General features: G+C 38.4%; 1 protein-coding gene across 2 annotated transcripts in view; it reads right to left on the reverse strand.

Moving 5' to 3' along the window:
- The window catches only part of RYK (receptor like tyrosine kinase), an 85,542-nt gene that overhangs the window by 42,055 nt on the left and 16,473 nt on the right, over window positions 1–27,014 (reverse strand). For both annotated transcript variants that reach the window (XM_088798339.1, XM_088798338.1), the window contains exons 2-5: window positions 17,446–17,567; window positions 6,455–6,554; window positions 4,592–4,726; window positions 2,003–2,056 (exon numbers count right to left, since the gene is read on the reverse strand). In XM_088798339.1, coding sequence (XP_088654465.1) covers window positions 2,003–2,056; window positions 4,592–4,726; window positions 6,455–6,554; window positions 17,446–17,567 — 411 coding nt within the window. The remainder of the gene's footprint in view (window positions 1–2,002; window positions 2,057–4,591; window positions 4,727–6,454; window positions 6,555–17,445; window positions 17,568–27,014) is intronic.

Genomic DNA, 27,014 nt, shown 5'->3' on the forward strand with positions numbered 1-27,014 from the left:
GGCCCAAAGGCAGATAGTGGCAGTACCTATCCAAGCACTCTCCAGGGCACAGAAGAGGACACTGCTCTGCTGGGCAAAGCCCCCAGATGCACCCTGATGATCACCTCCATATTCCAGGCTTATCTATGCACTGTGCCCAGTCCCTTGCTTTGACCTTTCACCTGCTCCCACCTGGTCACCTTTCAGGTCTCAGATGAGATGTGACTTTCCTCAGGAAGCCGTCCCTCAGTCCTTCAGAGGAGACTACATGGCCCTCCTCAGAGTTCCCAAAGCACCTGCCTTGTCACGGTTTGCCACACCACGTTGTTATCCTGCCTATTGCTTTGTCCAGCTTCTCCATTACATTACAAGCCTTTGAGAGCAGGGTCTGTTTTGCTCAGAGTTTAATCCTCTGCCTCAAACACACCACCTAGCACATCATAAACTCTCAATAAATGTTGGATGGATGGATATAGAAAGGGAGGGAAGGAGAAGGAAGAGACAGACAGAGACCAAGAATATGCAATACTCTATTCTCTTTGTGAGAAATAACATCCTACTAGCATAAGAAACGGGTAAAATCACCAACATTTAAAAAACAAACTGGGGGGAGTGATTTTTTTTTTTAAATAGTTGTTTTCTTCTCAAAGATAAATCCAAATGAAACATTCTAGAAAAGTAGAGTATCTCATAGTATTTTACCTTTAAAAAAGGGTTACTTTGGGATATCCAGATACTTTGTGCCTCCTGAGGTGATGAAAAAGATAAAACAGGAAGTACATACTACCATCTATGAACTATTCTTGTCAAGAGTTGGTCTTAAATCTAATCAAGTATGAAATATAACTACCAGTTTATAGGAGAGAGAAAAACACATCAAATGACACCACAGGGACGCAGATGGAAAACTGACTCAATGGGACAAATGGATCAATTTCCTTAAAAAATAAAAAATATTAAGGGGGGGGATTTCTGATTAATATAAAATACATGTCAACCAAATACAGTGTGTGTAGACTTCATCTGGACCCTAATTTAGGAGAGAAACTAAAAAAAGACAGTTTTGAGACAGTCAGGTTAATGTGAACATTAGGAGATATTAAGGAATTATTGTTCATTTTGTTACATGTGATAAATCAAATACAAGTGAATAGGTGTTGGGTGACTGTGGGTTGTTTTTTAATGGCCTTTTAAAAAAGATCCACAATGAAATATTTCTGGGTGAAATGACAGGATACCTGGGATATACTTGAAAATATTCTACCCCTTCTCACCCACCTATCCACATGGAAAAGGAGGAGGGATTCAGTGGAACAACAGTGGCAAAATGTTGGTCATTATTTAAGCAGGTTGCTGGTCACATGGTGGTTCATTAGAGCATTCTCTCTACTTTTGTATTCCTGAAATCCTCCCCCAAAATTTTAAATTTACTTCTACGAAGAGAATCTAATAACCTTTTAATATACTGTTATTAAAACATTCTCAGGAAAAGTAAAACTCAATGAGGCATACATGTCAGAAAAGGTAAAAAGCAGGCTAAGTTACTATCTAAACACAACCATTACCACAAAAGTGAAAATCTATTTAAGTTTCTGTTCTGTAAGTTTAAATAACAAGGTATCTTTAAGCTTACATTTTCACCTAGATGAAATTAGCTGGGGGTTACGTCCAGGTCACAAATCAGATTTTCTAACTTTCTGCTAAAAAGATGAAGATCTTACTCATATTTTATGCTCATCTTTTAATTGTGACCATTTGAAATGATGTGATATGAATTCTTGCTTATAAGTTTTTTTAGATCAGTTGTTATGAAATATGTATGAATTTTACTTCACAAAATTTTTAATATTCTAATAGTTTTACCTGACCAATCTACAAAACATCAGTGAATTAAATAGCTAGTGTCATTTATCTTTTGACAAACTGGAAATCACAAGGCCTCCAAGCTTCATGAAATCATGTTCATTTGCAATCAACCGTTTTCATCTCTAATGACAGAGAAGGATAATACAGTAACACTTACAAATAGTTCTGCTAGTGTTTTTGTCCAAGGCTGAAGTTTTTACTTCTTCAAGTTCTGAATTAAGAAGGAGATATAAGATGCTTTAGAAACTCTTTCTTGTCCATGAAAATGCTTAAATATTATAAATTACATTTTCTGAATTTCCTCTAACATAGTTTTATGTTCTATCAGAACACTGCCTGAAATAAGTAATAAGGTATTTATTTGTGGCAAGATAATAACAGATTACTATCCTTAAAACCATCACTATATGCATCAATCAATAGTTTATGCCAGCATTAACCAACGGGTGTTCCTTAGATGTGCTCAGAAAAAGGGTTTCTGTGGTCAAGAAGTTTGGGGACAGCCACATACTATAACCTCTGTGGAGGGTCACAGAGCATAGTAGCAGAGTGTAAAGGCTCTAAGGCATTCTACAGTAATGAAATTTGTCTGATCCAGTAATTCCCAGCCTATGATCAAGGAAACTTTTCTTGCCTGTGACACCCATTAACATTCGACATGGTACAGATACGTTTTCTGTTGCAGATCGTTTTCAAAATGTTGTAGAATGGAAAACCAGATAAATATATTAGGGTCACATATTAAGAGTCATGAATGTGGGGACGGCCCGGTGGCTCAGGCGGTTGGAGCTCCATGCTCCTAACTCCAAAGGCTGCCGGTTCGATTCCCACATGGGCCAATGGGCTCTCAACCACAAGGTTGCCGGTTCAACTCCTTGAATCCCACAAGGGATGGTGGGCCCGCTCCCTGCAACTAAGATTGAACATGGCACCTTAAGCTGAGCTGCCGCTGAGCTCCCGGATGGCTCAGTTGGTTGGAGCACGTGCTCTCAACCTCAAGGTTGCCAGTTCGACTCCCGTAAGGGATGGTGGGCTGTGCCCCCTGCAATTAACAACGGCAACTGGACCTGGAGCTGAGCTGCGCCCTCCACAACTAAGACTGAAAGGACAACAACTTGAAGCTGAACGGCACCCTCCACAACTAAGGTTGAAAGGACAACAACTTGACTTGGAAAAAAGGCCTGGAAGTACACACTGTCCCCAATAAAGTCCTGTTCCCCTTCCCCAATAAAATTTAAAAAAAAAAAAAGAGTCATGAAGGTGAACTGGATGAGTGGGTGGTCATTAGTATGACCACCAAATAAAAAGAGTGGCATTATATTTAACTTATGTCTAAGACAGAATAGAAAATTACACCACCTGTTAATTTTCATGTACATATTAAAGAAAACGGAGAAGGCATGGGATCATTCTGAGTATCTGCTGCTCATCAACCTTAGCAAACCAGCATTGGTGGGCTCCACAGACTACATCACATTTGGCCATCATCCTGCCGTTAAGCATTAAAGATGAAGCACCATGGTACGGTCACGACCTACCTCCCCTAGGGGTCAGGAACCAGGTATTCTACACTCCTCACTGACTGGTGTGCAAGTTTAGGTGGTCCCTCTAGGGCCCAGTCTCCTCATATTAATTATATAATGACCAGTTGAACCAGCTGATCTAAAATCCACTTTGCCTTTAAAATTACATGAAAGTAAGTACGTACTGAATACACTAGAACTGAAAAATGTATCAAAACACCAAAGCTAACTCTCTATATTAAAAATGTCCATTCTAATGTAATACAGCTTTTTTACTGCATTTATCTGGACATTAGCCATTATAACTCTCTTGCAGGCCTGAAGTGTTTTCCCAACACTCAGCACTAATTTCAATCAGGAAATGTGTTAAGAGACAGTTTGACAATGACACTAAGAGCATGGGTTTGTATCCCAGCTGTACCACTTAGCTGTGTGACCTTGGCGAGTTGGTCAGATTCTCTGAGCCACAGCTTCCTCTACAGATAATGGAGCTAATGAGATACTGCCTAGGGTTATTAGGATTAAATGGGTTTAATGCATGTAAAGCACTTGGAACACAGTAACTCAGTAGGTTAGGGTTTTTTTTTTAGGATTTATTTTCTTTTTCATACCCACTGTAATTTCTTGACTAACAGATTATTCAAAACCAAATACTACTAACATTTATTAAGTAGCCACATATGGTATTCTCAGCTTTAGGCTAGAGTCAATTAATCTAAAAAAAAAAAAAAAGCACACACAAAAAAAAACCCTCTTAAACAGGTTATTATGTCCATTTTACGTATTTAAAAAAACCCTTAGACTTAAAACTAAGTAATTTGTCCGAAGACCCTGCCAAGAGTAGAGCCATAATTCTAAAGTCTTTATCACGCCCCAGGGAAAAGCTTCTGCATAATAGGAACTTTATAAAGGAAACACAGTTAACACTCCATTTACTCAGAGGCACCTATCAGAATTACCTGATTTGTACTTTTAATACTATTCCACATTCCTAATATAAAGTGCTCTAACGATTCTGATAAAAGATTTTAAGAGAGCAGGGACTAAGTGCGGCCTGAATGACATTACTGGCTATGAACTATTTCATCTGTTAGTACTCTTTCTTTTCTCATTTGCAACTATAATCAAAATCTGATTACAAATCTGTAAAAAAGATGACAAAATCTATTTTTGACCTTCTCGCATCTATGTAAAACACAAACTTTGATAAATAAATTCCTTACTTTTGTAGCACATTTTCCTTCGCTTAAAATTTAAGACTGTAAAGTTTTTTGAAGAATTTACTGTCAAGTTGAGCTGCATTAGTATCATAACCTCAGAATCTACTTTGCCAGTACAGGAAAGCTCGACTCGAAACACTGTTAAAAAAAAAAAAAAAAAGAAAGAAAGAAAAAAAGAAAAAAAATTTTAGTTTTCTAAAAATCAACATAAATGCCCATTAAATATTTTAGAATTATTTACTTTTGTTGCAATAAAACTAAAACTAATACGTTTACATAAAATACTCAGCAGAAACTTTCAGAGAACTTGTCTACAGACTACACAGCGAAACACGCCAAGACATAAATGGGTAATTATTTTCAACTTTTGCTCATTACTTTCAATATATCACTTTGTCTTCTAAGTCCTCTTACTATAATATAGTAAAGCTATAGAATCGTATGGTAAACCCTGCCAGCTAACCAGTCACATCAACAGTGACAAAAATTACTTGATAAAAAGGAAAGACAATTCACCACCAAAATACAATATGTATTGCTATTAATCAAAAGATTTAAAAAGAAAAAAACCTGTAAACAAGTCTGATAAATTCTCAACTATGAATTAAAAAACAAACTTTTCAAATAGAAATTGACTTCAATCAATTATTATGGCCATGGAATAAGACTTTGGTGCACGTAATTTTTTTTTCAGTCTTCCAGTTTAAGATTCTTTTTCTACAAATTTAGAATATATCTGTATGAGCACATGAGAGAAATGAATATTTCTGAATTTCTTTACTGACCCGTAAAAATTAACCAGGCTTCCTATGCTTTCTTAAAACTTAGATTAATATATGTCAATAATAAAAGTGACTAAGGCTGCCAGAAAAAATTCCACAAAACTGCTACGGCTTATACTTTCAAGTTGAAAAATTTTTCATTTTCTTACAATCTCACATCTTCAGGGGACTTTCTCAAAGGCTGGTTCAAAAGTAGTTAAATTGATATAAATATGACACTTAAATCATTTACTCAGACATTCCCTGAGTTCCTATCCCAGGCCAGATGCTATGCCAGGGACCAACAAAGGGTAGAGAGCTGAAAAGACAACTCCTGCCCTCAGGGTGGCCACAGGCTAAGGGGGGGGGGGGGGGGGCAAAGATAAAGAATTACAAGATAACAGCCATCAGTTCCAAAACAGCAAATACAAGCTTCTATAGGGCAGGAAGAACAGAAGAGTTAAAAACTGGAGGGAGAAGAGGAGGCAGGAAAAGGACAGTGCAGATTTTGAGTCTTGCAGAATATGTAGTATGAATAGGAGTCTAAAAGCAGAAAACATGGTTTCAAATACAGAGGCCAGCCCATGTAAAGGTATGGAAATCAGAACTGCACGGAGTGTGGAACTGCTGGGAAGCCCGGGCAAGTGCAGCAATAAGGCCAGACAGGCAGGCAGGGGCAGATGATAAACATACAGCACACTGGCTGGAAAGTCTGGATTGTGTTCAGGTGATGGAAGTGGGGGCACTGATGGGCTTGGTATCACATGGTCAGATGTGAGTGTTCTGTGATCACCCAGGCCACAGGGTGGGAATTACAACAAGAGAAACAAGACCAGACATAGGGACCCAAGAGGCCAGTGCCAGGAATGCAGAAAAGGAGATAAGGAAGAGCTGAGCACAGACAGTTCTAGAGGGGAGGGAAAAGAAGAAATGATTTAAAACACAGTGCAAATAATCAATATAAAAATTACTCTTCAAAGTACTTATACATCGTATGCCTATCACGTAAAATATACTACACAGCAGTACAGTATATAAACCTTTCTTCTGGGGATATGGGACACATAGTTGAAAAGAGTATCTTAATTCTGTCTTTAAGACTCACCTGATAAAGTGCGTGGAACTTCCCCCTGAGCAGAAATGTTGACCTGGGGCATGTCCATAGCCACAAAATTGTCTACTTGGAATCCCAGCTTATATTCAACCTGTAAATCGGAGAAATAAACAAACTGGATCTGTGATAACAGCTTGACTTCACTGATTAGCTCATTAACTAACAAATACATGAGTCTTCCATATGTACAAATAATCCAGAAGTTAAAAAAAAAAAAATTCCAAATTATCAGAAACAGTCCTAGGAATTTTCAACTGGATAAAAATTCAATCCAGAAAGTCACACTCTACTTCATGTCCAGAATAGTACCGCCACTCTCCTATAAAACCTGTCATCTAGAATGCAGAAATCCTGATGAGCACTACACAACCACTGACAAAACTGGACAGGCAGATACCAAGAGGCGCTGAGCTGAGCTGTGTAATTGCAGACCATGCCTAGTCACCAATACCTTCTCTGGTTGATAAAACCCAAGCTCTGAGGGGTTTCATGTGGCTGCTGCATGAAGGTCTGCTCCATAGACCGACTCATCCCATAAGCCAATTCCAAGGCACGAATTTCTCATAGAATATCTAAGCCACATTCTCCAGTCTAACTTTCACCATTAAGAAAGGTAATGGTGGGATGCCCATCTAACCTCTGTATCTACTTCTCAAGTGATTCAGAATCCAGAAGGGAAGAGAGGTGACTAAGAAGATATCCCTGGAACACCAATATTACCTGTCAATACCTGGCCTGCAAAGTGTGGCTTCGGAGAACCAACCATCATCAATAAATAAATACAGCCCTGTTGCTAGAGAGATAGATGTTCACGGAAGAAACAATCCCGACTGCAAAACAACAGCTGAAATTCAGAATGGCTGCTACCTTCAAGATCTTCAATAAGGCCTTATATTGCACATTACTCTGTCCTGCCCATAGGTCTTGATAAAAATAGTATCCCTTTCCCATTCAGTGGCCACAAAGGTGCTTTTGGTGGAGGGCTAGGACTGATAGAAGCCATGGGGCAGTGAGATGGGGAAAGAGGGGTAGGAAAGAGGTCCAAGAAACCATTCTTTAAGAAACTTAACCAGGAAGAATGGAACCAGGCAGTAGCTAGAAAGGGGAGTGGGAGGTAGCAAATTCCAAAGCTTTTCTTTCTCTGTTTTTCAATGGGCAATATTAAATGTGTTTGTATGCTAATGAAAAGAGCCAATGAAATGATAAGATGAAAGTTAAGAGGAAAAAATATCCCAGACAGCAAGAGAAGGGTGGCCCAGGGCATGACTGGGCCAGGGGGTGTTTGCCCATGGATAGGAAGGGCTCAATCCAATGAACTTACCTCCCTCGGGGTTTCTCTTTTCACATTTTACCTGAATGCTGCAGGGGTATGCAAATGTGAAACTACTGCTCTGAAGTACAAACAACTGCTAAAGGCTGTACCTGGTAAGTGCAACAAAGGAAATGTTCTCGCTGCTGCACGTCTGACTCAGTGGTACCACAGCTCGCAGTGTTCACGCTCACCTTCACACGTCGCAATACCGGCACTGCCACCAGGGGGTGGTAGAGAGCTACAGCCCAGCAAGCCTGGGCCAAGAACCGGCAGGACTAGCAATTGTCCTTGACTAACATTAAGAGAATGCGTTCACTGTATCCCTACATCCATGCTATCTCTGAACAGGACAACACATGGAGGGCAAGTGCACAGTCAGTAAGAACTGGATTTGGAACCATGAGCCCGTGTGCCCCTAAGGCAAATTATTAACTTTTCGGACTTTTGGTTTTTGTAAAATGAGAAATACAACACGCTGTGAGGATCAAATAGGATAATTAATGTCAGTCTGGCAGAGGCCCCCTCCCATAAATGCAGACCCCAGCGGCATCAGCAGTCGTTCCAGAGTAGCTACCCTACTGCCCCACTGCACTTCCCATAAGCCCCAGCCGACTCCTGACCCCAGAGAGTCTCACATACGCCTTCGTGTGCTCTGCCAAGAACACTGCTACAGCCCTTCTGTTTTGTCCCCCATCTTGGGAACCCACTATTCTAAACAGCTTCTCACACTCTTAGCCTCTTCACAAATGTCTCCCCCAGCTTGTCCCCAACCTGGCTTTCTTTAGAATTCATCTCCTCCCCTGGCTATCACTCAATTCCTACACCTGACCCTCGGGGCGTAGGCAGTAGGGTCAGCATTCTTTTAGGATCAGTTGGTCCTTTCTAGACATGCCTTCCTCATGAAAAATCACCTATACTCGTAAGCTCACAAATTCTACTCATAACGCCCATTTCTCATGACACCAACATCAACAACAGCCAAAGGACTTTGCAGAGGCCTTGCCCTTGGCTCACTGTGTCTCCTGCCATCTTCCTGGTGGCTTCGATAGTCAAGATTCAGTGTTCCTACATACTACAGAACTGCTCCACAACCAAAACCAATACAAAAATCCAGTCCTCTCAAAGATCCCATCACTACCTCTGAGTCCTACAGAACCAGTGCTTGGAGACAGCTCCGCCACTCTAACTCAGCCAACATTTATGAAACACATTTATTCCGTTGATGCAAAAGTAACTGTGGTTTAAAAGGTTAAAAATAATTGTAAAAACCACAATTACTTTTGCACCAAACTAACAGCAGCCAAGTGCTGTGCTCATAGCTGAGACGTAACAGCTAATTAAGCTACTTCCCTCCTCTCTAGCCCAACCACTGATCGGGTTTTACTTTCCCACAGCCTGTGCCCCCCAAAGACAATGTTAGTGCTACAATCATTATCAGCACCCTCAACTAGTTCACTCCCTCCACACCCTTAGAGGGCAACCCCAGCATCCTGACCCCCCCTCCCTCTACTGCTGCCCCACACTGCTGGAGGAAATCACATCCCAGGAGAGAACAGTGCTCTTCCACAAGGTTGATCCCCAAGCTTCGCGTAGGCCCTTAATCCTGCTCAGCTGTCCTTTCCTCACTAAACCCCTCTCACTAGTTTTCTCACCCCAAATCTCACTGGACCCCACCACTGCACCACTTTCTGCCCTGCCTGCTTCCTCACTCTCAGACAATGCTCTTGCCCCCTTTGGCTAGTGCAAAGGAACCCCCTTTCTGCCTTTACTTTCAGCACGAGGCAGCTCTGCTGGAACACCCATCCTCTGCACTCCAGTCCCAAGGAAAGACCTATTTTCCTCTCCAAATGATAAGCCCTTCTCTCCTAGTACACTAGATTGTTGCCCATTTCACCACGGATGGGATTGTGTGTTATCAACTCATCTCTCTCACTCTCCTATATCTTCAACCTCTCCGATATGCCCAATTATCTACTAGACACATCTAATAATCTTAATATGGTCGTCAAATTTAACAGATTCAAAACCAAACTTACGATGTTTCTCTACACTTACTGTCTCCCTTATTTTAGGTCTCGTTATTATAAGCAGAGGCACAGCTAAGCAGGGACCAGAACCCCCAGGAAAGCAGACAGAGTATGGCACGTGGGGTCAGGGTGCCTAACTACAGGCTAAGGGCGGGGACAAGACTCGCACCAGAGCATCTCAGTGTGACAGGGGGACAGCAGGGCAAGAGGGAGGGAAGTGAGCTGTAGGAGGAGCTGGGAGAGTGAGCCACATGAGGAGAGGTGGCAAAGGGGCTCAGTCACAGGTTTGAGAAGGCCAACTCTTTGGCCAGAACAGCAGCCAGGAGGAGTAAATATGGAAGCATGGAAGCCTGCCCTTTGCTGGCTCCCTTTTGGAGGGGCTGCTGAAACATGTGAGGCATTCGCAAGGGAGTTCTCGTCTCCCTCTAGACTCTTGACGATATAAACTTTAAAACTGAAGTTTCTGGGGTTAAAGAAGAAACTGCCCATTATTAAAGTCCCATTTTCTCTATTTTGGCATGTATCAATCTATATGGAATCTCCTTTGCCAATAATCCTTTGAAGAAACAGATCTGTTCTATAGCAAACATTTATAATCTACTGGAACAAAGGAAATTTGAACAGCAGTTGTTTGTCAGAAAAAGAGAATGAGCCAAAATACTTCAGAAAAGAAACCAGAGAAAATATAAATATTTGAATAAGCTAAAAAATAAACATTTTTGGTAATCTTCCCTTACTTGGAAACAAATGGCAATTGCAAATAGGCAACTGATGAGTAAAGCCATTTCCTTCTGGAACACAGTACAGATGTAAAGTGAATATACTTGTCTACAGCCAAACAGCCTTTCACTTTCTCTGAAATGATCAGAAGTGCTGCCTTGCTCATCGAAACCCTCCTCTGCAGGGAATACTGCAGGCTGCCCCCAGGGGCTGCTACAGGAACTCTGGTCAAGTTCCCTACAGACCCTCCTAACAATGATAAAGAATTCCTCAAACCAGAGAATAGCTATGGGGTAGGGGCTAGTAGGGGAGTAGCTGCTACTTGCTGGTATACTTTTCCTTTCAGCTATCTAAAATATATACTGACATAAGAGATTCAGTTGCATGTTTTTTGCTGGATACTGGAGAATGTTCTGGAATATAGAAAAACCTATTTGTTAAGACCACACAGTAGTCTTTGCTTTTTTTGAGTTGTGTGGCCCTGTGAAAGAGAAGCAAAATCAGAGTTCTCATCCCATCTGGAAATGCAATTAACCGGTGGTATTTATCAACCACTCGCTAAGGCAATGTGACACACATATCAAGAATAAGACACAGCTCCAGCCTACAAGGAGACCACAATCTGTTTGGCAAGACAAAACAGAGTTGTGTAAACACTGGAAAACAACACTATTAGCAAAAGCTTTGATGTGTGAAAACGCATGTTAAAATATCTGCAATATGAATTGATATACCAAGGAGTTCTGGAGTTCTCTGGAAGCAAATATTTCATCTTCTGGCAACATCTTAAAAAGAACTGAGAGTTTCTGATAAAGTGTTAGAGCTTGGGAGCCATGACCCTCCTTCTGAAAATTCATAACTGCATTCCAGAGGCAAATGATCAGGTAAAGAATCCTCCTCCATTTCTCTCCTGCCCCCCCCCGCCCCCGCCCCGTGTGACTTTCCCATTTCAAGTCATCTCTACTTCCTGCTGCCTCTGCCCCTGCTACCATCTGAAGCAAGTCTCTTCTCAAATCTGGGTCTTAGTTTCCTTTCATAATAACTGACCAATAAACCAAACTATAATCATATAACAACATACGTACTATGATGCAGTCATTTGAAGGGAAAAAATGTTCAACTCTACATGCAATAACAGAGAAGCTTTACCAGGATACATCGTTCACTGCTCTGCAAAATGCATAAAAGGTATACAGTATATTACTTGTTACACACACACACACACACACACACACACACACACACACACGCTTATCCATGCTCGTACCAATCTCTAGAAGGGGAGACGAGAATCAGGTAACAGTGTTTGCCTCAGTGAAGGGGAATTAGGCAACTGGATTGCTTGGGGGTGGTACTAAGGTATAGCGAACTAATTTTTCATTGTATACCCTTTTTGCCTTTTGAATTTTGTACCATGTGCATATATTGAATACTCAAAAGATTAATTTTTAAAATAAACAAACTTCAATTAATCAACCGTGCTAACGTCACCAGAAATTATGACCTAAAACTGGAATTAGGAGCTGCAATGGTAGCCAAAGCCTGATACTGGATTATCACACACATACTCCTTAGTTTTTGTACTATAAAATGGTTTAAGATACAAGATGATTACTTTCCTCTAAATTCTTATACCTGTTACAGATGAACTTGTGAAATTAGTTTAGCTATATATTCACTCTACTTTACTCAGAGTAAAATACCTGAAAAAGCCCATGTGTGTAACTGGTGCCAAGTGTGCCCAGCCTACACTTCCACGTTTTAGAAACAGGCAATTCATCGGTCCTACAGCAGCATATGCCATCTCTGAAAGCTCTACTGTTCAGAAGATTCCCTGATGAGCTGTGCCCTGTGGCTTCTGCTTGTATCTCTTCTATAGTCAGTTAAGGAGCGCCTGTAAGTACCAGGTTCTAGACCAGGCACTGACTGGGGACACAGAGAAAGACGAAAAGGGGTTCCTAGCTTTGAGGTGCTCAGCATCTAGGAGAGAGACAGAAAAGAAAATCACTACAATATTCTCACAATATATTATAAGAATGAGAGCTATGAGCGAGAAAAGAGCAGGGCACTGTGGGTACAGAAAAGGGCACCTGACACAGCCGAAGCTGAGGGGACACCAGGTCTGATTTTGAGATAAACAGGGGTTAATAAGATAAAGGATAGAGAAAGGCCATTTCCAGCAGGCAAACAGCAGCAATGGAACAGAGCACAATGGCACTAAACAATTACCTGAAGAGAACACAGAAAACAAAGGCAGCGACGAGATCATGAAGGTTTTCTATGATAAAAGCGAACTGGCATCTTAAGATGATTAACCACAGAGCTGGGAGGACTATGGGTGGAGCTGGGCCCCTTGTTAATTCTCTAGTCCCGACTTCCTGTTAAACTCTGTGGTAATTTCCAGAAGAGGGATTCATATAGAGAGAGAGGCCATCTTGGAGAGGCTCTCTTCTTTTTGCACATGGGCAGCCGGCTGGAGCTCCAGCCTGAGCCTGAGGTGTGCATACCCACACTGCTGGGGTGGTTTCGTTTCTTTGTCTTTTCCCGAATAAACTGCTCTTTTGGTGGATTTTCTGGAGAGTTATTTAGGCCAGTCGACACCTAAGAAATCACAACTTTATCCTGGGGGCAACCGAGAGCCCTAGAGCACTTTGAGGCAGGTGCAGCAAGAGGCAAGTACAGACGCAGGGAGATCAGTTAGAAAAGCCATTTCCAAAAGCAGGTAAGAAACAATGAAGACCCAGACTAAGGTTGAGGAATTAGGTCCCGGGAGAGGTGGGAGATGAATTTAAGGTATGAGAGAGAATCAACTGGACTTGGAAAGTGTCAGAAGGTGCTCTAGGCTTTTGACATAGATTTGTAAATAGATGGCGACGCCCTCCAACAAGTCCAGGAACGCCTGCCTTACCAGGAGCATCACAGCAGCAACAGCAGCCAAATGTGTACTAGTGATGGCATTTAATACCTGCCTCTGACGGGGTGTAGAAATTGTGCTCTATGAGATAATGTGAAGAAAATGGATGTACCATTCAAACATAAGTTTCCCATTCAAACATATGCATTCACTTGAATTCTTTCTTCTATCTACTCTCCTCTACTCCAACTTCCTCCTTGGGCCAGCTCCTAAAACCCCTCAAGCACCTACTATCAGTAATGTCAGATCCCTGAAACTCATTCCAGATAAAATAATCAGTAGAAATGTATTTTTTAAAAGGAATGAGGAAGAAATTTGGTTCAATTCTAACTGTCACATCCCACATTGTCTTTTTATTCACAAGTCACTACCCGTACACTTGCCCAGGAAACATTCTCATGATACAACAGCATTCTTGTTTCCTAACTGGGCCCAGAAATAATCACAACTTCTTCAAGGTCAGTAGAGTACCTAGAATAAAATCTCTATTATTTCTTTAGATTTTTCTTTATCTTAAAATATATATTATTTGTTTTTATATTCATCAACATTAAAGATAGAAAAAGTAACAAAAAATTATCAACTTTTGGAAAATGTAAGAAGCTTCTCTGCCTGAAAAATGTTCATAGAAACACTGGATCTCAGAGTTGCAGGGGAACTTAAAATTCAAGACCAGCCACTCCACAGACATTTTGAATTCCCTCTACAAAACTCCCACAAAATAGTTGGCCAGTGCAGATCTGACCTCTTGCAGCGAGAAGGAACCAGCACTGGCTGAAAAGTGAACCCTAGTTCTAAACATAGATACAAGAATTAGTGGTTGAATGAGTGATGAGGAATGGGATTTTCAAATATAATTTCAAATGATCTCTCCACAGGTATTTATCCATCATAAAGGAGAAAACAGGTGAACTGATCAGAGTTAACATCACTGGTAATGGGACAAGCTGACATGTGTAATGTGAAGGACAGCACTTCTGCGGTACTCTAGCCAAAGAGATAGTCCTGAATCTAATCAGAAGGAAACCTCAGATAACTCAAACTAAGGGACTGTCTACAAAATAACTGGCACGCATGTTTCCAAAATGTCAAGGGGAAGAAATAAAGGCCATTGATATGTTCCAGATTAAGAGGGGACTAAAAGGACATCAACCAATTACATGCATGATCCTGAATCAGATGAAAATAAGAGCTATAAAGAACACCACTGGGATAATGGACAAAATGTGAGTACCATAGATTAAATAATAGTATTGTATCCATGTTAAGTTTTCTGATTTTGATCATTGTGGTTTCATTATGTAAAGAATACCCTTGTTCTTAGAAAATACACACTGATGTATTTAGGGGTAAAGAGACACAATTGTTTGCAATTCACTTTCACACAGTTCAAGCGGAAAAAAGTGTGCACAAGCGGGTGGAGAGAAAGCAAGAGAATGAATGATAAAGTAAGTAAATGGAGCAAACCAGTAACAATTGGTGAATCTGGGTAAAGGACATACGAAGTCTGACAATTAAGTTCGCGAACTTGTTGCAATGATGTTGCTAACATTTTTTTTGATATCAAATGGATTATTCATTGTGAATTTGTACCAACTAGACAGCTAACCAAGTTTACTATTTGGAAGTGCTGATGAGGCAGCATGAAAAAGTTAGATGACCTGAACTTTTTGCCAATAATTCATAGCTCTTGCATCACAACAATGCACCAGCTCACAGGGCACTGTCTGTGAGGGAGTTTTTAGCCAGTAAACAAATAACTGTATTGGGACACCCTCCCTACTCACCTGATCTGGCCCCCAATGATTTCTTTCTTTACCCGAAGATAAAGGAAATACTGAAAGGAAGATATTTTGATGACATTCAGGACATCAAGGGTAATACGACGACAGCTCTGATGGCCATTCCAGAAAAAGAATTCCAAAATTGATTTGAAGAAGAATTCAGGTGCTTACTCATTGAAACTGACATATCTCAGATTAAATTAAAATGTCTCAGGTGAACCTTTTCTGAGTTATCTCTACCGCTAATTTTGGCACTTCAGCATATCTTAGGTAATAAATGTTCTTAATTATTTCACCTGATTTTTTCTCTCTTGACCTTCGTTTTTGCAGTATTCACCGAAAGGGATCTAGCCACTCCTAAAAGAGTACCCCCCATATTGTAATACCCCAAAGCAACAATGTTGGACAGTTGGGGTACTCCAGATGGCAAGGCACATATGCTTTACCCAGGATCCAAGCTAACACAACTTTAATCACAATAGTCAAACAGCTATATTTTAATGCATGTATTTGTATGTGCATATGTTTCTATAATGTATGCATGAGTGTATATAGTAATATGAATATATGCATATTGATATAATCATTTTTACTTATCTGATTGGCAAACAAATATACTTAAAATATTTAGTGTTAGAGAGTGAATTAAAGAAGTACCCTTATTCACTTTGTAAGGAATGTTGGTTCATTGGTACCACCTTGGGAGAGGAAAGGGAGAAACAATTTGGCAATATCAATCAAAATTTTAAACATGCACATTCTCTGACCAATCAGTTCACTTCCTAGTGATAATTTACTATTTAGAAATAATGGCACAAGTGCATGAAACTTTCTGAACAAAGATGCCCTTAATGTATGTATACACAAATACACACATATACCAACATATATACATACATATATATTAACGTACACATTCACACATAATAATTTTTCTGTGTTTCTATATTTATCAATAACAAAGAGAACAATAGCAACAAAAGATGAACTACCAATTGTTTTTCATCCTTCCCTTACCACAGACATTGCCTGCCAAAGGAAGTAAAGGAGACTATTTGTAGCAGTGAAAGGAAGCATTGTTTGAAATAGTAAAATGCTATTAAAAATCCATGTGTCAATGAGGCACTTAACAAATAACCATACATCATGCATCATACAATATCATATTATAAAGCCATTAAAGAGAACGAATTAAATCTGTAAGTAGAGAAATGGATAGATGCCAAGATATAGTATTAGATAGGAGTAAAAGTACCATACGACACATGTGTCATAAAATCCCATTTTTGTTTAAAAAGGGGAAAAAATGAACCTTGAAGTATACCAAACTATAAACAATGATTACTTTTTGGTAGAGATCTACAAAGTCTTAAAAGTTCTTAAAACGATTCTGTAATATTTGAATTTTCCCAATAACCATTATTGCTTTATAAGTAGAAATGAAAATCTGTATTAAAGTGGTCAAATGTAAACGACTTGCAACAATACAGGACAGACACCACTTTATAACACTTTTTAAAAACCATCTAACACTAGGTATTCTTATTTGTTTTTAGTAGCAAAACTATTTTTATTTCCCAAATAAAATCCTGATCAGAAGTCTATATATAAAGCTTATAAAAGAAACCGAAGTTGACTGGGGGAAGTGGGCTCTACACTCAGCCTCCCACTCTGTGACCTATGAGGAAACGGATCGTGTTCAAGGACTCCAGACAGTCAGAGGAATTTTGAAGAATTCAGCAAAAGTAAACACGGCAAGAGGTTCCCTCCAGTTGAAGGAGCTCAGCCACAGCACACGGGTGCCTGAGGCAGCTGCACAGTACTCACCATTTCTCCATCAATGGGAGAACTACATCCATTATATCAAACGTGTAAAACACCTAGCTCACCGATTCTGCCACCCCCCCCCCGCTCATGTGGCTTCACCATAACAGCAGTCATTAGCAAATCAACATGTCCCCTCTTCAAACTAGATCATCCCTGTCTGCAGAGCCTAAAAGGATATAAGTGGTTTGTCATGAGCTAGGCACATAAACGATGGCTACCTTCATTTTAAGACTTGAGTAAGCCTAGAGGAATAAGTTAAAGATTTAAAATACGAATGTGAAACGCCCCAGCCCTGCTACAGCCTACACCACCCACTGACCCTTTGTACAAACGGGGGCCACACTCAGGTCCAGCCTGGGCGGCCCTGTCTCGGCATCTTTGGTTGACCCCTCTCTTACCTTGGACTTTGCGTGCCAAGTGAAGTGCAGAAAATTTGTCTCACTGGGTACTAACAGGTTAAAGGACAGAGCGTAGTGACTAATAAGGTCATTTCTTACATAATAAAGTTCTGCATCAAGACCTAGGGAAAAAAAATAGAGAAAAAAGAATTAAACACCTAAAATACTCTCAAAACATTAACCATCATTATTTCAAATACTAATGATAGAGTGAAAATAATACTGATGTACAAATGTACATCACAAATGTCGCCCACATGTGCTGCCTTATAAAGTAGGAAGAACACTAGGTTTCATCAATACCAACAAAGATGAAGAAACTGGAGCTCAAAACAATTAAGTAGTTATCCGGCTAAACATAGGTGTGCTGGAACCAGAACTCTGGTAGCCACCCTGTTTTCTGAGGGCCAACGTGACACTTCCTTTTGGACACCGTGCTTCTAAGAATAACACCTACAAATAAAAGCCCTTTTTCCCCACAAAATTGATGTGCATTTAGGAAGAGATTCAAATGGAGAGAAGAAAGGCACATGGGTAAAAACATCCGCGTGAGCCAAGGCCTCAAGCCCCCGCCAGAGGTAGTCTCTGCTTGCTCTGTCAGCATGGCACACTCACACCAGTTGTCACACAAACACACGTCCTCTTCCCTACCTGGGCTACAAGGTGGAGAACACCATATTTCTCCTTGTATTCTCAGACAGTTCTCTGCACAAAGCAGATGCTCAGTAAATACTTGTGAAACAAGATAGTACTGCTGATAAAGCAGAAATAATTGAGACACCTGAGAAATGCTAGAGACATCACTCCCAAATTTCACTGATTCCGATACCACATTCTTGACCAGCGCCACATCCAACTTCCGACACATACCAAGTTCTCCAATTCCGTCATGCCTTTTCCTCCTATGTCTATTTAACACTTTTCTTTAAAATTGATTCAATTTTTTTAAACAAAAATTTTAAAGGCAATATTAAACCACTATCTTGAGTAGAAAATCAGAAATTATTGCGAAAAAAATACAAGGTACCCAAAAAAATCAACAAAAAGAAAAATAAAACAATATAACTAGATTCTAGCTAAATACTGGTGCTCACCATTGAGCCAAGCTCATTGTTTCATTGTTTACAAAAAGGAAGAAGGGGGTATTAGCAAGTGTTTGAGAGAGGTAAAGACTCAAACAGAGGCTTAATCCAAAAGTACTGAAAACCCAAAAGAACTGAAAGAATAAAAGCAGGGAGTAACTTTCTCTCAATTGATTTACTGTTCTTTAAAATTATGTTTAGGTGTCCCTCTACTAATGCATGACCTACATATTCCACATGTTGGTGGGAAAAAGGTTCAGGGAGACCAACTGAAATGTAAATTTCATATTTACTGAGCCTATACCATGGGTCTGACACCTGGTGTTATACAGAGGAGTCAAGATGGGGACCTATCACTTTCCAAGAATACAGATATAGAAACAAATTACTCTGCTACAGGCACTTCTATAAAATTAGTTTCCTCCTTTCTGAACTGACTCTAATACAATCATCAATTCAGAAATGAGAACTGAGTCTTACATAAGGGAAAGCTTAAACACTGGCTGGGTAACACTGCTTTATTTATATTATAGAGGGTATTGAATGCAATGGGAGAAAGTTAGAGGTTTTCTGCAAAAGGCTCTCCCTGCTGGCAGGACAGGAAGTGCTAGCAAACATCTAGGGAGGGAGGGAGAGAGGATTGGAGGTGTTGGAGAAAGAAGAGAAATGGCAACAAGAAAGCTGGGTACAAAGAAAACATCAGTAATCACAATAATTGTAAATAGCATATATTTGCTTGTTTTAAAAAATGTCGGGAACATTTGCGATCTTGCTCCCCCCATCATATGCTATCGGTTTGGCTCAAATAAACTCTTTAAATATTAAAAAAAAAAAAAAAGTCTTTGTCTTATTCCAGTCTAGATTGATTCTGTTTACAAGAAACACACCGTGAACAAAATTTTAAAATATATGCCTGGCAAAAAATAAAAGACAAAAAAACTAAATGAGGCACTATTAACATGAGACAAACTAGAACTCAATGTAAAAAGATTTTATATTAATAAACACATTAACTAATATAAAATTAATAAGAAAAATTTTATTAATAAAAAACATGAGAAGCTATAGTAGTGCAATTAACAAAAGAACTTCACATGTAGAAAGCAAAAACCGATACAAAAAAAAAAAAAAGAAACAGACAAATCCACAATCATAGTTGGAAAAACTAGGATCCTCTCAGAATACAAAAGATTAAAACAGGTAAAAATTTAGTGCAGACATACGATTTGAACAGTACAATTATGGGACATGAAACAAGGGGGAGTTAATCATTAAGAATTAGACTATATACATTAAAAACAATGGATTCTAAGTAGAAATAATATATAGGCTACCATCTCTGATCAAATACCATAACAAAAAAAAATAACTATAAGGATAAAGCGAAAAAAATGATTATTTGAAAAGATTAATAAAAGTAAAACCCTTTGCAAGACTGATTAAGAAAAAAGAGAGAAAACACAAATTACCAAGATTAGGAATGAAGAGGGAACATCACTACAAATCCTACAGATGTTAAAAAAAATAAAAATATATGAACAACTTTGACAATAAATTCAATAACTTATATAAAACAGAAAAATCCTTGCAAAACACAATTTACCAAAATTGACAAAAATTAAAAATTCAAATAATTGAAAACCTTCCCCCAAAGCTCCAAGTATGAATTCTATCAAACAATAAATTCAGAAATGAGAACTGAGTCTTACATAAGGGAAAGTTCCAACGTTGCATAAATTCTTGCAGAAAATAGTTGAAGAAAATACTTCCTAACTCATTTTATGAGGCCAGCATCACACTGATATTAAAACCTGACGAAAACATTATAAAAGTAGAGACTAACATTCCACATTAACATAGATACAAAACATTCTCCATAAAACACTAGTAAACTGAATACAGCAATATATAAAAAGGATAAAACATCACGACCAAGTGTATATGAAAGGGTAACCTTTAAAAATCAACATAATTCACCATGTTAACAAAATAAAACAAAAACTCAGATCATCTCAATAAATGTAGGAAAAGCATTTGGTAAAATTCACAGCTTATTAATGGTAAAAACTGTTAGCAAACTAGGAAAAGACATAAACTTCCCCAGTCTGATAAAGAGCATAGCTAACATGATAATCATACTGAACGATGAATTATTAAATTCTTATTTCTAAGATCAGAGACAAGGCAAGGATGTCTTCCATCAATTCCATTCAACCTTGTATGGGAGGTCCTGGCCAACGTATTAAGACAAAAAAGTATAAAGGCTGGAAAGGATGAACTAAAACTCATTTTCAGAGATGATAGGATTATTTGTATAGAAAACACTATGGAATCTACTAAAATAAATTCCTGAATTTAGCAAAGTATCAAAATACAAGGCCACTATTTAAAAAAACAATTGTATTTCTATGTATTAGCAACAATTGGGACATAAAATTTAAAAATCAATACCATAACATTAAAAAATACCAGTACCTAGAAATAAATCTAAAAATATTTAAGGCCTCTACAGTGAAAATTACAAAATACGGCTAAGAAAAATTAGAGACGACCTAAATAAGTGCAGAGACACATTCTCTTAGATAAGCCTGAACATTAAGATGTCAAGTCTTTCAAATTGATCTATAGATTTAAAGTAATCCTAATCAAAATCCCAAAGATTTTTTTGAAGAAACAAATTATTTCTAAAATGAAATTTAAAAAACAATCCTGAACAAGAAAAAACAATGTTGGAAGACTCACATTACCTGATTTCACAAATGAAGAGCTACAGTTATTAACACAGTGTGGTATTGGTGTAAAGATAGACATATCTATGAACAGCATCCAAAAATAAACCCACAAATATAGAACCAATGAAATTTCAACAAAGGCAGTTCTATTAAAGAGATGCTAAAGCAACTGGATAAAGAGATGGAGGAGAGGGAAACCTGGACCACTATCTTACATATCACACAAAAACTGATCTGAGATTAATCAGTCTCAATATAGACCTAAATGTAAAAGCTAAAACTATAAAGCTTCTAGAGGAAAATGCGAGTATCTTCACAACCTGGGGTAAGCAAATACTTCTTGGACGGGTCACATGAAACATGAAACAAAAGAGAAAAAAGTGATAAATTGGTTGTCACCACAATTTAAAATTTATGTTCCTCAAAAGACATTAGGAAAACGAAATTCAAGTCACAAACTGGAAGAACATATTCACAACACATCTAAAAAAGAGACTTGTTCTTACTCATAAAAAAGAATGAAATCTTGCATCTACAACAATATGAATGGGTCAACCTAGGGGGTATTAAGTCAGACAGAGAAAGGCAAATTACATGATTTCATTTATATGTGGAATCTAAAGAACAAAATAAACAAAACAGAAACACACTCATAGATACAAAGAACATTTTGAGGGTACCAGATGGGAGTGGGGTTGGGAAAGGAGAAGCGATTAAGAAGTACAAATTGCCAATTTCAAGATAGTCATGGGGATGTAAAATACAGCATAAGGAACATAATAATATTGTAATAACTATGTATAGTGTCGGATGGGTACTAGGTTTATCGAGGTGATCACCTCATAAATTATGTAAATGTCTAATCACTATATTGTATACCTAAAACTAATATAATAATGTATGTCAACTATAATTGAAAAATAAAAAAAATTATTTAAAAAGACTTGTTTCTAGAATAAAGATCGCCTACAAACCAAAAATAAACACAGTCCAATTAAATAAAATGGGCAAAAGATGTGAACATACATTTTGTAAGAACAATAAGTGTATGAAAGGTACTCAACATCAGTTGTCATCAGAGAAATACTAATTAAAACCACAATAAGATTCATTTCGACCCACAAGAAGGACTAAATGTTGGCAAGGATGTGGAGCAATTGCAATCCTCATCCATTGCTGGGAGTGTAAAAAGTGCTCAACTACTTTAGAAAACTGGCAGTTTTTTATAAAGTTAAACATGCCACTACTCTATGACCCAGTAATTCCACTCCTAGGTAGTTATCCAAAAGAAATGAAAACACATGTCCACAAAAACCTTGTATGGGAATGTTGACAGTACTTACTCAGAATAACCAAAAGGAAACAATACAAATGTCCATCAATAGACGAATTGTGGTATATTCATACAATACAATACCAATGAGCAATGATGATTAACTGTTGAGACTTTGTAACAAAAGGGATGGATCTCAAAGACTGTATGAGCGAAAGAAGCTATAACACCAGAGTACAGACTATATAATTCTATTTATATCAAGTTCTAGAACAGGCAAAACTAATTTATGCTGGTGGAAATCAGATCAGCGTGGTTGCTTGGGAAAGGGGTGGGAGGGAGACCGGTGACCTGAAATGCAAAGGGGCACTGGGAACTTCCTGGAATGACGGAAGTGATCTATTTCTAATTGGAGTAGTGCATGCATTTTCCAAAACTCAACCACCTATATACAGTTTAAATCTGCCCATTTCATTACATGTAAAGTTTACCTAAAATTTTTTAAAAAGCGGGGGGAAAATGAGTCAACAACAGTTTTTCCCTCCTTGTTCTAATCTTAGAAAGCTTGAATACAGTAATAAAACAAAAGGATCAAGACAAATGAGATCTGAGATCTAATACTACTGTCAGTTTAATGTCCACTGTGTTTTATACAGTATCTTTTTGTTCATTTTGGAAACTTTCACTATTTAAAAAATTTTTAAATGCTTGTATACCACAGAATGTTACTAGCACTAACATAAGTCTTATAAAGAAATAATCTTAACTTCCGAATTTAAACTTTAAACATCTTTCACAGGGAAGCAAAGAACGCTGGTCCTAATAAATAATAGCTATAATGTTATTACTGGTAATAACAATAATGTGCAAACATTTAAGTTTTCCAGACACAATTCAAAGCCTCAAGAAGATCTAGGCGTTCTGTAAGTTCAACTCCCATCAAGCTGGATGAAAAAGAGCTGTAGGCAGAACAGAAATAAAGAACAAAAGGCGAGCACGTCCTCAAGCCACCACACACTCATTTAATAATTTGTGGTTTAAATCCTACTTGAAATTCTCTGAATTCTTACCTCTCATGAGACTGAGGGATACAGTCAATTCTTTTCCCAGCATCCTGGGGACATCTGTTCTCTCCAAACTGCTCAAGGTCTTTCCAGTCCTACCAACTCACATTCTACACAGAAACCATGGTTCCTAACGAGAAAACATCCCCTTGGAACACACATGAGCAACTTCACAACCTTCTAATTGAAGTCTGGGCAAGGACAGGTGTCTGTAACTTCCTCAAGCTTTTAAAACCTATTTGGACTTCAACTTTTGCTGGCATGCTTATTACCTGGTCAGCCATCCACAACCCATTCTCTTCAATGACCCTTTTCTATACTGTCATCCCCTAAGGCCCCAGTGACTTCCAACGACCTCATCTTCTTGAAGCATAGCTGGCCCGATAAAGCACAAAGGACCCATTCTTCCACCCTCAGTGGGCACTGCCCTGGATCCCTACGACCACTTCATATGCCTGATTACTTGAGTATCCTTATCAGAAGGCCCACTTCCGTTTAGGAATATGCCATCAAACTATGCCACCCTCTATTCTCCCCAGTATCTTAGTTACGTCATTCATTAAGGATTGTGGAAACAGTTTATAAAATTTCTATACATCCTTATCCGGTGACTTATTATGGCAGACTGCCAATGTCCTTGAGACCAACCCACACTCAACCTGCCCTTCAATATTCCTTTTGTTCTTCAACAACTTTCACCCATACTAAAGCTACCCATTTCTACGGACAGTAGTAATATGTACATTATTCCAAAATCTCAAACTGTAATATCTCAATAGCTAGCAGCTGCTCAGCTCCTTCCCTTTATTGTTAGAACAGCTATTCTCAGGGCTCAGAATATCTCCAGTGCCCATAATCCTCTGTTTCTCCCACTCTTCTCATTTTCTCACAGGCCTCAATCCCAATTACTTCAATTACTTACCAGTACCCTCGACTTTCTCCCCACAGCCTACGTGAGACATGATACCCCACCATGAAAACACCCAATCTTGAATTGACTTGAGTCCCCTACTCCCTGGTGCTATAACTGAAGGCTGCATAATCCTGGATGAAGCCATTGCCACAAATGAGAGTCACTACAAAACCATAATGAATAAATTAACAAATAAATTAATATTCATAAGCTGCTGACAGTTTGGAGCCCTGTGGCCCATATCGGTAAACACTTACTGGCCACCAAAATAAACTGAAAATTTGAAATTCACTACCCTCGACTGAGGTATAGAAATTGTAATACAATCATTAAAAATAGTTGCTGTTTTCTGACTACAGATTTTAAAAACATTTGTTTTGAAATGGACATTCTTTATTAACTAAGGTAGTGAATTCCTGATTGCGAAGGGTTTGAATTTTTTCAAATAAACCATGAAAATGAGATTCAAAGTTTTGCCAATCAAACGAGCAAGTACAGTCTGTTCTGTCATAAGATAGGTTGTGGTATATATACACAATGGAATACTATTCGGCAGTAAGAAAAGATGATATAGGAACATTTGTGACAACATGGATGGATTTTGAGAGTGTAATGCTGAGCGAAATAAGTCAGACAGAAAAAGCAGAGAACCATATGATTTCACTGGTATGTGGTATATAAACCAAAAACAACAAAAGAACAAGACAAACAAATGAGAAACAAAAACTCGTAGACACAGACAATAGTTTAGTGGTCACCAGAGGGTAAGGGGGGTGGAGGGTGGGAGATGAAGGTAAGGGGGATCATCAAATATATGGTGATGGAAGGAGAACTGACTCTGGGTGGTGAAGACACAATGGGATTTATAGATGACGTAATACAGAATTGTACACATGAAATCTATGTAATTTTACTAACAATTGTCACCCCAATAAATTTAAAAATACATATATTTCCAGAAATTTGCACTGTAAAAAATAAAAAAAAGACAGGTTCCTGTAACACCAGCTTATAAATGGTTAGTAAATAAAATAACAAAGCCAGTATTACATAGAAAATGTGTCAGTTCACATTTGCATTTTCCCAGGCAAGGGGAACTGGAAAAGCAGGTAAAGAATTATAACTTTCAGTGGGAAAGGAAAAGATTCCCACTCAGCTCAGCTACTCCCAGACAGGCACCCCCTCAGCCCTATTTTAAGAAAACTGAAAATGGGCCCCAGAAGCCAGGGCCCCCTCCTCAAAGGAGCACTACCAGCCTTTGTGTCATTCCTGGATCACAGCAAGTTGCACTTCCTCTTATGCCATCTCTATAACATAAGCAGCCCCACTGGCTTAGAAAGCTACTTTTATCTGCACTATCTCAACACCACGCAAGCCAGCAATTTCCATCCTATTTTGTTTTAATGTCTTTAGCTCTTCTCTGAGGCAGCCCCAACTATTAAAAGTGGTTTGACTGGGCTGTCCAAGTCATCTCATAAGGTACCAATTATGTTTTTGTTAGTACTTGGTTTGAAAATCACAGAGGTCTTGAGTGGTTTGCCCTTAACCTTGTTTTTCCCATAAGGCCTGTTATTTTTAGTGAATAGGCAATCTTGAAGGTTTTTTTCTTAAGAATGTATTTGATGCTGTAACAGAAACACTTATATTCTTAAATATAATACTGAATGTTAGGCAGGCGATGGCAAGCAAGCAATTTGTGAATACATATCAAAGTTTTATAAATATTTATACTCTTTGACTCAGTAATTCCACTTATAAAAATCCATCCTAAGGAAACCAAATACAGATACAAACTTTTAGGTGAAAAGATATTAATCAAAAAATTTAAAACTGAGGAAAAGAAACAATGTAAATGAATGACAACAGAACAGTGATTAATGAACTATAATGCATCCATAACAGAGAACAATAGTTTTCAATAACTTTTTCTTTAAGAAAGAGGTGGTACCCTAAGCCATTACATCCCTTCAATCAAATCCCTTCTTGTTCATCTATGTGACACATTGAGCTTCCCCTCTGAAGATAGGTTTTAATGACCAAAAAACTCTGGAAAAAACTATGACGCCATGAACAGGAGTGTTACAAATAAATTTTAATGAACTAGGTTTTGCTTCGAATGTAACACTAAAAAACAGGCAAGATACAAACTATATAATGCAGCAAATTTTTAACAATGTCTGGCACCTATAATAGATCATCCATACAATAGGTGATAATAAGTGTCCAATGAAGTTAAAAGTATATGTGTACACACGATGTGTGTGCTCTGTTTCTCAAAAAAGAAAGGAAATACCAAAAAATATTAACAGTGGTTGATTATGAATAATGGATTATGGGTTATTTTTATTACATGCTTTTATTTTTTCTTCTCTTAAATTTTATATGAAAGCTAAGTTAAACTGGTCAAAAACATGTTTAAAGAAATACACATACAGCTGTAGCAATTAACTAAAGAAAAATCCAATTACTGCCTAAAATAATCCATGAAGGCCAGTAAGAGCTACA

The sequence above is a fragment of the Rhinolophus sinicus genome, chromosome 5 (genome assembly GCF_057876585.1).
Source record: "Rhinolophus sinicus isolate RSI-liver-muscle chromosome 5, RSI-T2T, whole genome shotgun sequence".
In the NCBI taxonomy this organism is placed as follows: domain Eukaryota; kingdom Metazoa; phylum Chordata; class Mammalia; order Chiroptera; family Rhinolophidae; genus Rhinolophus; species Rhinolophus sinicus.